Source organism: Hypanus sabinus, chromosome 13 (assembly GCF_030144855.1).
Source record: "Hypanus sabinus isolate sHypSab1 chromosome 13, sHypSab1.hap1, whole genome shotgun sequence".
NCBI lineage: Eukaryota > Metazoa > Chordata > Chondrichthyes > Myliobatiformes > Dasyatidae > Hypanus > Hypanus sabinus.
Window position 1 is genome coordinate 28,926,236 of NC_082718.1, and position 15,872 is coordinate 28,942,107.

The 15,872-nt window shown below is 43.3% G+C and overlaps 1 protein-coding gene across 6 annotated transcripts in view; it reads right to left on the reverse strand.

Moving 5' to 3' along the window:
* LOC132403741 (semaphorin-3A-like) overlaps positions 1-15,872 on the reverse strand; it is a 209,164-nt gene that overhangs the window by 76,195 nt on the left and 117,097 nt on the right. For all 6 annotated transcript variants that reach the window (XM_059987387.1, XM_059987390.1, XM_059987391.1 and 3 more), the window contains one exon: positions 6,290-6,409. In XM_059987387.1, coding sequence (XP_059843370.1) covers positions 6,290-6,409 — 120 coding nt within the window. The remainder of the gene's footprint in view (positions 1-6,289; positions 6,410-15,872) is intronic.

Here is a 15,872-nt window from a genome sequence, read left to right on the forward strand (position 1 = left end):
GTGTATCTACTGAAGAAAGGTGAAGCTCGATGCATAGGCTCAGAATAATGAAGTAGCCTCAAATGGGAAATAAGCAAAACCGGACCACGAGGAGACAGAAGAACACGAGAAAGTGACACTTCTCCATCATTCAATAAGGTCGAGGCTGGTCAAATCCTGGCCTCTTCCACAGAACCCCGGATCCCAGCATTGCAAAGTTCTGACCAGCTGGTTTTACTGGTTGAAGGATTAGCTTGATGAGCCTTACTGGTCACCTGTACATCGAAACATATGCACAGTGAAGTGTGTTGTTTGCATCAACGTCCAGGGATGTGTAGGTGGAAGCCCAGAATAGCATGCCTAGACTTCACTAACCCTGATCAATATGCATCTGAAATGTGGGAGGAGACTAGAGTACCCCCAGGAGACCCATGCAGTCACAGAGAGAACGTACAAACTCCTTACAGAACCCTGGTCTTACAGCGTTATACTAATCACTGCGCCACCACATCACCCAAGCCAGAATTATTTCTGACTGAAAGGTAATTTGTTAATCTGCCTGTATAGTGTATTTATTAAAAAATAAAAATAAACTCATTGTTAACCAGTTTTGGAGTGTTACTCAGTTGTGCCTCTGAGCACTCAGACTGCAAACTTCGGATGTCACTCCCCCTTTGCTATTCTCACTCCACAGTTAAGGTGTTATTAACACTGAGGTTTTTGTTCAGCTTGAGTCACCTGTCCAAACATTCTGTGTTTGAATGTTTTGTTTGGTAACATAATAGTGACATGGTTGAAACACTTTTGTTATGTTAAAGGCGCTGTATAAACAGAAGTTGTTAATATTGAATCATAGTGTTATAGAGCGAGGAAGTAAGCCCTCTGGCACAGCCACTCCATAGTGACCAAAACGCCGATCGAGGCCATCTTTCTGTATTCAGCCCACATCGCCCGCAATCTTTCCTAGCCACGTCCCTGTAAAGTTGTTTTTAAATGTTGTTAATGTAGCTGCCTCAACCACTTCCTCTGGCAGCTCATTCTATATACTGATCACACTCTGTGTGTGTGTGGTAAACGATGTATACCTGTCTGGACACGGCCCTCTGCTGAATGCTCCCATGGTTCCTCCCACAGACGCCTGTATAAAGGCGATTGGAGGCACTGCTCCTCCCTCAGTCTCCGAGATGTCGTGCTCCCTTTTGATGTTAATAAAAGCCTATCGTTCACTTCCAGTCTCCGAGAGCTATTGTGGTGCATCAGTGTGAAACTTCTCTCTCACTTTAAACCTGTACCTTCTCGTTCTTGATCGTCTAACCCTGGGGACAAAAGGCTGTGTGCATTCACCCAAACCATGCCCCTCATGATTTCATACACCTCTTCCCCCCATCTGCCAGGAAGTCCTAGCCTCTCCAAACTCTACTTATAGCTTAGGCCTTCAAGTTCAGGTGACCAAGGACGAATGTACTTAGTAACAGAGGCAAATTCACTCACTGGCCACTTTATTAGGTACACCTGTCCTCCAGCTCGGTAATGCAAATATCTGATCATGAGGCAGCAATTCAATGCATGAAAGCATGCAGACATGGTCAAGACACTCAGCAGCTGCTCAGATCAAACATCAGAATGGGGAAGAAATGTGATCTAAGTGACTTTGACCGCGGAATGATTGATGCTGCCTGAGAGGATTGCTTGAGTATCTCAAAAACTGCTCACCTCCGGGGATTTTCACACACAGCAGTCTCAGGAGTTTATAGAGATTGGTGCAAAGACCAGAAAGCAACCAGCTCTGTGGGTGAAAGTAATGAGAGGTCAGAGGAGAATGGTCAGACTGGTTCAAGCTGACAGGCACTTGAACTTGAAATGTTGCAATAACCACGCATTACAACAGTGGTGTGCAGAAGAGAATCTCTGAACACAACGCATCACACCTTGAAGTGGATGAGCTACAACAACAGAAGACCACGAGCATACATTCAGTGTCCCCTTTGCTAAATATAGGAGGTATCAAATAAAGCGGCCATTGAGTGTGAATATAAGTAATCAGAGGAGAAACAATGGAAGAATTAACAAAGCAAGAAGAGTTTGAAGTCCCTGGGAGCTGATGTCTGGCTACACTCAGAACAAGGACATTGCAGGGAAGAGTTAGGGAACCTGGGAGCTGTCTTCTGACAACTCTTAGTATAGGGACATTAGAGAGAAGAGTCTGGTGTCCCTGACAGCTGATGTCTGGCTACACTCAGGACAAGGGCATTGGAGAGAAGGGGTTGAGGTCCCTATGAGCTAATATCTGGCTAGTCTCAGACAAGGATGTTGGACAGAATTTGGGGTCCCTTGGAGTTGTCTTCTGGCAAGTCTCAGGACAACAACATTGGACAACTTCTTTGCAATGGCAGAGCTTTTGTAGATTTTAACTTTTTTTTTGGATAAGCAGACACGATCACAGATGAAATATGGTAAATTTGTGGACTGTGTTCAGGAACTGACCCAGCAGCAGCCAGGAGGCAGGCTGCATTGGACTTAGTGTTGAGTGGCAAAGTTAATTCTGTTTACAGCCTAGTGCACAGAGAGCATGAGGCTAACAGCAATCATTACACGCTCCAGTAAATCACTGAGTTTGACAGGCAGAAGCAGCTGCTGAGATTCATTTTGGGTGATTCTCCTTCCTATTTGCATAATAATAAAATCAATCATTAAATTTGGTTTAGAACGTTGATTCATTAACAAGGAGGAGACGTGCTCGTCCCAGGTTTTCTGAAGGGTGAACTGTAGATGATGCTTATGTTGAGAAAGGTATTTGTATTTTTAATCTGTACATGGTTTCACAGGAGGGAAGGCACTCTCCTGCTGGAACGTATTACAGATGGCATTGTCTATGGGCCAGGTGCTGATGGCTGCAGATACTGTGGAATTGCTTGCTGTTGGGTGATCTCAATACATCAGTGAAATAACTCCCTGTAGAGACAAAATATTGGGTCCCTGGGAGGAAGCTGGAAGGCAGGAACTGCTCTGAATATCATCTTCCAGCCGAAAGTACTTAGCTTCTGCTTTTTCCTTCAGAGGACAGTGGCAGGAGCGTTGAATGACGGAAATCTATACTGATATTCCTCAAATGATCATTGCCCAACTGCTCATCTTCCTTCAGTTGTGGTCTCTTCTTCCCCACAAGAGGATTCAGAAGTTTAATTTATGGCTCTAAGATCCAATATCACACTTACAAAACACCTGTGGCAGAGAGTGACTGGAATACTGATAACCCAGTTACAAATGTTTTTAATTCCAAGTAGATAACTGGAAGCCACAGATCAGTCTTTCAGACATTCAGCATCGTCTTAGCAGATGTTTAATGGAAATTTTCCCCTCTGCAATATTAATCACACCTGTAATTAGAAGATTATTTCTATAATTGGACTGTCTTGGCAGAGGATCAAAATGCATTCTCTTGCCCTTTCAATTTTTAAGTCATGCATCATAATTGTTGAAACAAATCCTTCTCTGAGAGCCACATTAATTGAATTTTGCAATGCTAGTTATCCAGATTCTTATTCCAAATGGCCTGCATACTCCTCTGTTGTGGGTTGGACACACTGGGCTGAAGTGTACTGCCTCAGTAATATTAAATTATGTTCTAAAAATGCCTGTGTATATTGCTACCATCTGGCCTGTGCCTGGAGTGTGTTCTCTGCCATCTATGTCTTCTTGTGACTCCAATGTTGTTATGATGGGATTTACTAAGGATTCCACCTGGCAGTCAATGACTTTCTGACCATCATGTGGATGAAGCAACATTGTGGAGTGGGTTGTGCACTGGAAGCTCTCAGCTGCAGAGGTTACAGATAGATTCATTTTTAAAGACATTTTGTAAGCTGGAAAACTATTCCGCGAGCACTTTCCCAGTGAGTAGTCATGGCCAGTAAACTACATCTAATTCAGGCTTACTCAGCCATTCGCTGTAACTGAGACTGATGCTGGAGATGGCTGGTTTATCACCACAAGACACTGCAAAGGAACTGTCACACACATCCCCTCTGTGTCAGTGGCCAAAGTTGCCAATGGGTGGTCCTGAGGTGCAGTCAAGGTTCAGTCCCTCTCTACCCCAGCACAAAGTTCCAGTCCGACCTGCAGTGCCGAGTGAATTCTCCAGCTGCCGTGACAACTATATACTTCCCAAGCCAGAAGTGAAAAACTCAAAGGAAGAGAAAGGAGTTTTGTCCTCCGACTGATGAACAAACAGCTGATTGCATGTGAGGCTGTCTGGACTGTCCAGAGCTGTGGGAGGTGCTATAGCAACGTAACTTTTCCATTTCTATTTCTGTTCTGCCCTGCCATAGAGAAGAGGTGAACTTTAGGAGTTAGCAGCCCTCCCTATTACCACCCTCTAGTGCAGGCTTTCCCAACCTTTTTTATACCATGGACGCCTACCATTAACAGTAGACCCCAGATTGGGAAGTTCTGTTCTGGTGATCACCTGGATATCCCTCAGTGAACAACCTCAATGGAAAAAGAAGCAGATTGAACTATGAGTGAAAGTGTCCCGCCATTTTGGGGTAATTAGTACACTGTCAGCCAAACACCATGCACTATCTGACTATGTATGGATTTATCTGAGGTGCAGCGGCACATCTGCATCTCTACGAGGTTGCAGTTATTCCACATCAACCAGCGCGACTCACCACCAGCACTGGGCTGCCAGCAAAGAGAGGGGCCGCGTGGCAGCGAGGGACCAAAAGCTGGCAGGGAACTAAGAAGGAACTGAGAAAAGAGAAAAAGAACAAAAAGAATCAGGCAATATCTCTTGTAGATCAGACCCTCTAAGGCTAGCAAATTGTTGCCGCAACCTCAGCAAACTGGAGCTGACACGTGCACTTGAAGAATCCAGCATGTTATATCCATGCAAGGAAGTTGATCAGATTGAGATGTCAGCCCCTCTCTGTGAGCCAAACCTCAAGTCTTGTAATGTCAGCCCCTCTCTGTGAGCCAGAACTCAAGTCTTGTGACGTCAGTTTGTGATGTCAACCACTCTCCATAAACCAAAACTCAAGCCTTGTGATGTCAACCCCTCTCTGTGAGCCAAAACTCAAAGCATTCCCTTTGGTTAATCCTTTTTCTTTCACGATTTTCTCATTCTCTTCTACAGCCTGACTCCCCTGTGTTCACCAGGTCCCTGCTCCAGAACTCAAAATCAGTGTCACATTTATCATCTCTGATTTAGATTACATCATATCTACATTACATCATATCTGGCAGCAGCAGTTTGGTGAAAAGGCATATGTAACATGCTGTAAGGTTTCACCACTAAGGCTAATGTAATGTTCCACTGTTAAGGTAATGGTTTCTCTGTAGCAGCAACGTTTGGGTTATGACTAGAGATAACAGGACTTTGGAATTCAGTGGGTAGCCAATAAGAGATTGTTGCTGTGTCTTGTGATTCAGGAAGCAATTGTTCTCACGGGCTTTTGGGAGAGGGGGAGGGAGGAAGAGGGAGAGAGGGGGAGAGAGAGAGAGGGGGAGAGATGGGGAGAGGGGGGAGAGGGGAGGGGGAGAGGGGGAGGGGGAGAGAGAGAGGGAGAGACAGATGGAGGGGGAGAGAGGGGGGGAGAGAGAGAGGGAGGGAGAGAGGGGGAGAGAGAGAGAGAGAGATGGAGAGAGAGAGAGAGAGATAGATGAAGAGAGAAGATGCAAATGGAGAAATTTGGTAGACCGCCAGACAGGGTGGTCTCGGAGCTGGCGTCCTAAGGTCAGCGACGCTCGGAGGAGATAGATGATGGAAGAAGAATTACTGGACTGCATGAGCTGCAACTTTGTGTGCACATGACTGTTTAATAAGACTTGGGCCCTTTTCTGTTTATATTTTGTTTCCCTATAGTCAAGGTAAGAGTTATAAAGCTTAATCATTTAATCACATATTGTGTACTGTTTGTTATTTCGGGGTCCTGATTTGTAACAGGGGACACATCGCGCTATCCACACAAACGAGATTTCTTAAGTTTGGCCGGGCAGGGGGTTATCACCCCCTATATTAAGCCCCTAGGTGAAGCGAGTGTTACACATAAAATTATTACAAATTACAAAATCACACAGTGCAAAAGAAGTGTTATGCTCACTGTTCAATGGTGAAAACCTACAATGAAGAGCTTCACGTGAGAAGGAGACCAATTACTTGGTGGCATTCACCAGCTCCAGTGTGGTCATTCACTTATCTAAACTCCCAAGGAAATGAGGGGATGGGAGACAGGCAGGCTTCTTGAACAATAATGAGAGCCTGCCTCACTAAGAGAAACATAGGAAACAAGGAGATAGACAGAGGTCTTACCTCAGCTGGATGGCCGACTTCGATGTAGGCACAGACAGGGTGGAAGGCTCCCGTCCCACAGGCGTACAGGTGGGTCTGGTTAAAGTGCTCCAAAACCCGGATGAAATTAGCACATTCTTTCTGTGTGAGAGGTAAAGAGAGGGACTCAGTCACCACTCCAAGTCATTACATTCAAACTGACTTCAGTTCAAATTGGACTTAGCTGAATGTTTCTGGAGCTGTCACCCCATGCTCTGTAAAGCATGTCAAGCTTCTCTCGGAATATTGGCAACCTTGCTTCTTGTGTTTAAATTATCAGTGCGGGAGGTTAGGAACTGGTGTTTGTGGATGTCAGGTTTGACTCACAGTGAAGGAAGCATAAAGGACACCTCCTGATGAATTCATTGACCATCGCTCCCCAGAAACAAGCACAATCACAATAACATGAGGCATATCAATTCTCTGCAGCTTTGTTTCAGGAAGTGGGGCTGTTGCTTATACCAATTAATCTATTTACTAGCTTGGGAACTTGAAACTTGAGGATGTAACTATTGTGATCAGGAAGAGGCTAACGGGGTGAATTATGGAGCAGCTGAGACTCAGTTCAAAAGTGGGTTTGGATGATACAATGTTGGATCACAAGTAGGTCTGGATACAAAATCCTCAGTATTATTTATTTATTGCATCGTTTGTCTTCTTTTTCACATTGGTGTATGCAGTTTTTCACTGATTCCATTGTCTTTCGTGTACCTACTGTGAACGCCTGCAAAAAAATGAATCGCAGGGTAGTAGATGGTGACATACATGTACTTTAATAATAAACTCACCATCAAACTTAGTATGAATTTGAAATTTACTTTGGATCTTTCTGCAGACCTTGAACTTCATTTGGGCTTTGGTCTTAAATTAGCGAAATGTGCTTTTGTGAAGTTTTGAAAACTTGTGGTATATTTGCACAGAAGGTTGCTATTACAGTGGAAACGTCCCAGGTAGTTTTGGAATGTGTGGCGATGGTGCCACGATAATATTTATAGCTCCACGGCTGATTGCGAGACCATTGAAAGGGACCTGTGTTAGTGTAGATGAGCTGTTCGACAGGCTTGGAGCTGGGTTGCCGGGAAGGATCCCAGCATAATAAGAGGAGCCCAGAGCACTGAACAAAGAGCAACAATAACACAGTACAACCAACATTACAGCACTCAAACTCACCCGTAACTCGCCGAGATTCACACTACAAACAAGGACAATAAGAAAATCAACTCTTATTTGTCTTGTGTTTTGCATCAGTGCACACAGTTATAAAATAACAAGTAACCTTCCTTCCCTGGCAAGGGGAGCGGAGCAGTCAGCTGACTGTAGGTGATGATTAGCAACTGCTGAAGCCTTGAGCTGAAGATAACTCAGTGAATGTGTAAAGCTATCAAGATACCGTGACAACATTCGTGAAGGGTGACAGGATCACAAAGAGCTTCTATTGAATTTTCATTTTCAAGGCAGCATTCTTGTTATTTATGATACACACAAGAGCATGGAAATGAAACAATAAAAAATCCCAACTAAAAATAGTTCCTAATTCCCTTATTGAGTTTTTTGTTAGAACCAGTATCAAGGCTATAACGATTCCAACCCATGACAGACTGATACCAGTTAAACACAACAGTCTGGCAGGTGTCTGATGCCCAATCATTCACCCATGGTTCTTGCTGATTGGGCAGTTCTCCAAAAACTATTGAAACAGAAAACAGGGGGCATAATTTCAATGCGATTGGAGGAAAGTATAGCAGGGATGTCAGAGGTTGTTATTTGTACAGAGAGTGGTAGGTGCATGGAACACCCTGCCAGCAGGGGGGTGTTAGAGGCAGATAGATAAATTAAGGACATTCAAAAAACTCGTAGGTAGGCACTTTGATGATAGAAAAATGGAGGATGATATAGGAGTGGGTTAAAAGGTTGGCACAACATCATGTTCTGTGCTGTAGTGTTCTATGTTCAACACTCTAGTAATCTTACATCTTTTACAGATAACGTATTACCAACATTATCACACATTCCATCCCAGTCATTGATGGCCAGATGGAATTTAGGGCATAACTTCTCCTGAATTACATGTTAGCGATATATTCACTCACACCTCAATGAACACTGCTTACAGTAACTATGACATTACACCCCATATCGCAGCCTCAACAACGCAACTCCTTATGTGGTCTCTGGTAACCCTCATATACAAATCTAAATCAAAATGCTGGAAATGGTGCAAATACAGAAGAAAAATTGGGAAAATCAGGTCAGACAGCATCTGTGGAAAGAGAAACACTCATCAGGTCAGGCAGCATCTCTGGAAAGAGGAACACTCAGCAGGTCAGGCAGCATCTGTGGAGAAACACTCAACAGGTCAGGCAGCTTCTGTGGAGAGAGAAACAGAGCTAATCTTTCAGGTTAGAGACTCTACATCATAACTGGGACAAAAAGAAACCAATTTTGTTTGAAGATGCAAAGAAGGAGGGTTGAGGAGAGATGGATAGGGTGTGAGTCTGATAATGTGAGTGTGGCCAAGGGTACTATGGTGATAAAGTCTTGTCAAGTAGGTGCAGTGATCCACAGAATAATGTAGGCAGAGGGGTCATAGACATGATCAATTACACTAACGTACCAATACTTCTTAGACTTCTTTGGAAAAGAAAACTGCTAACTCTATTGAAATCTCGGGTAGTATTTGATTGCAAGTTGATAGGGTTGTTAGAGAAGTGTATGGTTTGTTGACCTTCATTAGTCCGGCGGGCGGGGGTGCGACTGAATTCAAGAGCTAGGAGGTAATGTTGCAGTTCTATAAAAACTTGGTTAGACCACATTTGGAATATCGTGTTCAGCTCTGGTTGACTCATTTTAGGAAGGACGTGGAAGCTTTAGAGAGGGTGTAGTGGAGATTTACTAGGTTGCTGCCTGGACTGGACAGCATGTCTCACAAGGATAGTTTGAGCAAGCTAGGGCTTTTCTCTTTGGAGGGAAGGATGATGAGAGGAAAACAAGATGATAAGAGGTAGAAACATTCTCCCAGGGTGGAAATGGCTAATATGAGAGGGCATAATTTTTAAAGAGATTGGAGGGAGGTATAGGGGTATGCCATAGCTGGCCGGTGGTGTTATGGCATTCGAGGTGCCTGGTCCCGGGTTTGAATCAGGCTGGCTTCTGACACGCTTTCCATTTGTTGAGCGTTGAGCTAGCAACTCAGCCTCGTGAAAAACAGACAAATGCTAAAGAAACGGCAAGTGCCGCTCGATGCACCACAACAACCATAGGGGTATGTCAGAGTTAAATTCTCCACACAGAGAGCGGTTGGAATGTGGACTGCCATGCCAGGGGCGGTGGAAGAGGCAGATCCATTTGAGATATTTAAGAAACTCTTAGCTAGGCCCACAGATGATCGAGAAACGGAGGGCTGTGAGGGAGGGATGGATTGGATTGATAATAGAATAGGTTAAAAGATCAGCACAACATTGTGGGCCAAAGGGCTGTACTGTTCTATGTTCTAGGTTCTATATATAGGTTAGTGCAAATTGAAACAGCTTCAAATCTTGACCTCCAACAGGAAAACACAAGTTCTTGGGAGTTGCTCAGCTGCTTTATATCAGGTACTGTCCTTTCCCTTCCCGAGGTTTTACGTGGTGTAATCATTGGCACCCTGCTGAAACAAGGTTTATTGGCTGGGTATGTTTTAAAGAGTGTCATCAATTGGTCACTTTCAGCGATTTCTGTCCACTTCCCGCCCTGGACCCCAAGGAAAACTAAGGCAGTAGCAAGCTCATTTGTGTTGAGGGAGCAGTTTTACTCCGTGGCAGATACCAAACGTTTCCTCCAACACTTCATAAAACGTCAAGAAAGTTTTCTTAATGATAATTGGAATGCATTGGCTTGGAAAGGATTTGTGTTAATCATGAAGTTTATTGACAGCCCACACGTAAAGTCCTGTGAGTTATCGCACAGGCTAATCTCCAGCACTGATTAAGCAGTGTCAGACAAGCTTTTCTGGTCAGTTATAAAAACAAGTATACATCTGTATAAACATGTTTAACACCAAGGCAAATTAGAAGAGGACAAAAGCAGCTGGGTGAGCACCATGGCAGATAGATTAAACCATTCATTCCTTTTTCAGGAAAAACACAGAAACGTTCTGTTCTGAAATGCTGGAATTAAATCATTCTTCACCTTCCATCAGAATCAGGTTTAATATCAATGACAGACATTATGAAACTTCTTGTTCTGCTGCAGCGGTACAGTGCAAAACATAATAAAAAACTATATATTACACTAGAAATATACATACTGTATATATACATTAAATAAGTAGTGCTAAAAGAGAGCGAAAGTTGAGGTAGTGGGCTGAGTCCATTATCATTCTATTGGTGAATATTAATAGGATCAATAAAATAATCTTAATATTAGTTTGTTTAAAGTAAATTCCAGATAAGACTGATTGCAACAACCAGACACTCTCACCAATTCACTTGCTCATTGAACTAAGCTATCAATACTAGTCCAGAGTCATATCTGAATATAATAATCCCAGATCAAGACACAGAAAGTACTAGAGGAACTCAGCAGAAGGTCATCAAAAAGACAAAGCTTCAAGTGGACTGGAAAGTAAAGAAAGAGAAATTCCAAGCCCTGTTGAGAGCAGACCCCGAGCATAAGGAGCAATTTAGGAAACAGACTTTGGTGGAGGGAGACCACCGCTGCTTGTTTATAGATAAGGTTCTCTAATTCCTCCCTCCTCTGTCCTTCCCATGTCTTCTCCTGAAATGCTGCTTTTAACTGTTAGATTATACACTAGTCAGCAAATGTTTAGCTCCTTCCGAACTTCACACCTTCAAAGCATCAATTATCTCACCACGACTTCCTAAATGACTGACACACAGCCCTGGTTGTGGAATTTCCCTTGATAATGCTCGAGTCCCAGCATCATCCTGCTACGTCCATCGTTTGAGGTCGATCTCAGATTCTCAGTGGTCATGATATGGTCTAACCAGGCCCGGAGCTGCAAGTCTTTGCTTTACATCCCACTTAAAGTATGCATTATGTTCAGAATCAGGTTTATTATCACTGGCCTATGTTGTGAAATGCGTCGTTTTGTGGTAGCATACAGTGTAAGACATGGTCCATTCAGAAATTTGAATGCTGAGGGAAAGAAGATGGTCCTAAAGTGTTGAATACGGGTCTTCAGGATCTTGTATCTCCTCTCTGATGGTAGCCATGAGAAGAGGGCATGTGCTGGACGCTGAGGATCCTTAATGTTGCAGACCGCGTTCTTGAGTTTTCTTCTTTTGATGATGTCCATTATGCTGGCTGAGTCTACAACCCTCTGCAGCTCTTTCCAATTCTGTGGCCCCTCCACACCAGATAGTTCAAAGTTCAATGTGATGCAACCGGTTTGAATGCTCACCATGGTACATCTCTAGAAATCTGTTAGAAATGTGTTTGCCTTATAGATGATTTTGTGCAATTGTCTGTGACATTCCAGTCACCGAGAACATGGGTTTCCATTCTCCAGACTTCTATGACTTTAGCTTCTCACAACCGAGGAAGTTCTGACCAATGGTCTGAAGCCCCTCCTCTCTTCACAGGCCTCACCTGACCTGTTCAGGACTCCCAACAATTCCACTTAGTATTTCTCCTTTCAGCTCCACAACTTGATGCACACCGGCACAAAATTGGTCATTTCTATGATAGTAGCATTCAAAAGTGTGTTAGACAGAAGCATAAACGTGCAGGAAATGGAGGAATAAGGATCTTGTACAGGCAAAAGGAATTAGTTCAATTTGGCACAGATATGAAGAGCTGGTTCCTGTGCAGACTGTTCTCTCCTATATGTTCTCTACCCTCTGACTAACACTGGAGACAGCACAGGATGGGCTCCTTATGGAGAAGCATGGTTACATCCTGCAGGATCTGAGCACATCCCTCTTGCCTCTTGGACAGTTTCCTAACGAGCTCAATAATTGGCCTTCAGCTGATGCCATGTGTTTCCACTTTAGCTGGCGGTCTGTTTGAAGAGAGTTTATCAAAATTCCCCTGGAAGCTCATTTCAATAGTGTTCATAGGTACTTCCCTCAGCTGTTCCGATACCTTCACCCCAGAATGGCTCTCACTTCCCTGGAACTGCTGCCCTTTCCTGACGTATGGGAAACTTTGGGGGCAAGGTTAAACATTTAAGGCAGATTAACTCAGTGACTGCCAAACTGATGAAAATATTTAAATTAAAAATCTCTCTCCCGGGAGTCTTATGCCCCTGGCTCTTGTGTTCCTTCCATTCAAGCCAGAGATGGCAGGTTGGATCCAATTTGGAATTAGGTCTTACATTTGTATTTTTCAGCCTTTTCCCCAGAGGCCAATATTCTCATTTTTAACATCTAACAATTAACCCTTTGACAAAAGCTGGGAATCCAAATTTGAAACAGAATGTTTTGGGAGACAGAGCAAACCATTTAGACCATAAAGAAGAAGAAAGTTCACTCACATCTAGGACACTTCATTAGAAGCAATAGGAAGTGTCGCTTGACAATTACTCTACTTAACTCTGGCAGACTCTAAACAACCAGCTGTGAACTCGCCCTCTTTGCTAACTTGGTTTAGAAATCAATTGTCTGACACATTAAACTACAAAAATTTCAAGCAGAAAGAAAAAAATGCAGATTTTTTTTCCCCAACAATTGTATCATTCCTTTTGCTTCTGAATTTCTCAAAGAGTTTCTAATGTTTTCCAGCTGTATATTTACCTCTGGAATGAGCATTAATAAAAGGTTTCTCAGTCTGGGAAACAGATGTTTGGTGGCACAATGTTGAAGAGAGACATGGGTAAAAAGAATGCTTGCAACCAATTAGTGAAATTAACATAGCCAATTGAGGAAGCCTTGTGATTAAACACCTTTTTAATCATCTATTGACCTAAGCATCTGTCAGTCATTTGGTTATCAACAAAGGGCTTGAAAGTTATCACCTCCTACGAGGTGAAATCAAGCATCATAACTGACAACCGGGCTTCGCTTCCAGATGAGCTCAATACTTTCTATGCTTGCTTTGATCATCAGAGCGTGGAGGAGTCATCGCGAACTCCCACAGCCCCGAAGAACCCGTGATTTCAGTCGCTGAGGCCGACGCGAGGGAGGGCGAACCCGCGGAATGCATCCAGCCCAGATGGGGTACCTAGGCAAGCGCTAAGGGAAGTGGAGCAGGTCAGACTCTGTCTGCGTTCACAATGGCCGATGCCTCTACTTTAGAGAAGAAAACATCCCACTGCTACTCCAGAAATCCAAGGAAACATCCCCAAATCTGCTAACATCAGAAGTATTCATCAGGAGTAATGTCACCCTCTTACTTCCAATGGGTTTCAATATTTCTGTACTTTACACCTTTGGGTTTAGCGCAAAGGATAACCAAACCACTTAAAACAACACAAGTATTAAATACCTAATTATCTTTCGCTTAAGTTACTGTAGAAAAGTGTGCTGACAGATAGGTTAGAAAAATCCTATTTTAACTGGAGTCCTTGCTGACGGCCCACTACATCGACAAGCCACAAGTGGCACAATAGACTGTAAAAACAAGAAATACAAGAGATTCTGCAGATGCTGGAAATCCAGGGCAATGCACACAAAATGCAGGAGGAACTCAGCAGTTCAAGCAGCATCTATGGAGGAGAATGAACAGGCAACACGTCAGGCCAAGGCCCTTCTTCAGGACTGGAAAGAAAGGGGGCAGAAGCCAGAAGCAAGACTGCTCACCAAAGTCAGATTAGCCAGTGAACAAAGTTCTGAAAGAGTGGAGACAGAAGAAACTACAATAGCTTCTCCCAATAAAATAAGGACGCCCTTCTCACAAAAAATTAAGTGTATGTCAAATAGCCATTCGTAAGTTCTGATTAAGATCACAGAATCATATAGTGCTACAGCACAGAAACAGGCCCTTTGGCCCATCAGTTTCAGACTTATACTAATGAGGATACTGGGATTGACTGACAGAAGAATTGCCCAATCGCATTCAGTCTGTCCGTGGGGCGGCACGGTACTGCAGTGGTTAGCACAACACTTCACAGTACCAGTGACCCAGGTTCAATTCCTGCTGTTACCAGTAGGGGCTTTGTAGGTTCTCTCTGTGACCACCTGGGTTTCTTCCAGATGCTCTGGTTTCCTCCCACAGTCCAAAGACGTACCAGTTGGTAGGTTAATTGGTAAATTGTCCGGTGACTAGGCAAGGGTTAAATCGGGGGATTGCTGGATAGCGTGGCACAAGGGGCCAGAAGGGCTAGTTCTGCACTGTATCTCAATCAATCAATCAATAAGTAAATTGGTCAGTAAATAAATAAATACTGTGAGGGAATAGGGTTCCCTGAAAACTGACTTGTGGAAAGGTTTATTCAGATACATTCCTTATGTCACAAGTTACTAAAAGCAGCCATGATGTGCTGTAATCATCAGCTCTAAATCTCCATTTTCTAATAAGCAGGTACTAGGATTTCAGATTGTCGAGATTTATATTTATAATAACATGCTCCCAATTACTTAGCAAAAGTTGAGTGAAGATTTGATAGGATCTTGATTAGTCAGGGTGTCGAAGTTTACAGGGAAAAGGCAGGAGAATGAAGTCAAGAGGGATAATAAATCAGCCATAATCAAATGGTGGGACAGATTTGATGGACTGAATGTCCTAATTCTGCTCCTACGTGCTCCCCGATGGTGGACCAAGAAGGAAACCTACCAGCCTTCTTCCCTGCAACCACCCAGAGGCACCTGGCTCTTAACTTCCTGCATCTATTGCTAGGTGCCAGCACCAGAGAGTTCATTCCTTCTCCGCTAACTCAATCATCTTTATTACCTCTAACAGATGATCTACCACAGGCTCATAATATCCCCATTCCTCCAGATGGCTGCCATTGCCAAAAAGCACTGAAAACCTATGAGCCATTAAATTCTATAATTCCGTATTTGTCTTCTTAGCACCCTGCTGTCACGCACATCCTGTCTGAAAGTCGTGCCCTCACCCACCCACCTCTTCCCAACTCACAAACACACGCTCACTCTGCACCGGTCACTTTTCATCTTTTATTGCTGTTTTTTCACATATTTATACAACTGCTTCTTTTATTACAACAGCGTCAGTAACATTGTACTGTCTTACATAAAGGTGCTCCTCACACTTTATCCGTGTCACTCAGAGACTTGTCCTAACATTATTTTGTGACTCCGTGTGCTGGGTTGTAACTATACAAGGTGTGTGATTATGTGTTCTGTGTTTTGAACCATTACCCCAGAGTAACAATATTTGTCAAATATGCATATGGTTGAATGCCAATAAACTTGACCTTGTAAATAATGAATGTTCACAGCCCAATTCTTACCAAAGGATATTGGAATTTAAATTCAATCGATGAAGGGGATTTAGGAGAAGTTGAGCATTAGTAATTATGGTAAAAAGACAAATGTTCTACCAATGTCTTGTGGAAAAGAATTTCCCATCCTTATCCATTCTCTCCGGCGAATTTAGATTCAGCTGATATGCCTTGATTATACTTAGTACAAATTCAGTTGCTACAACAAATAAACCTTAATGA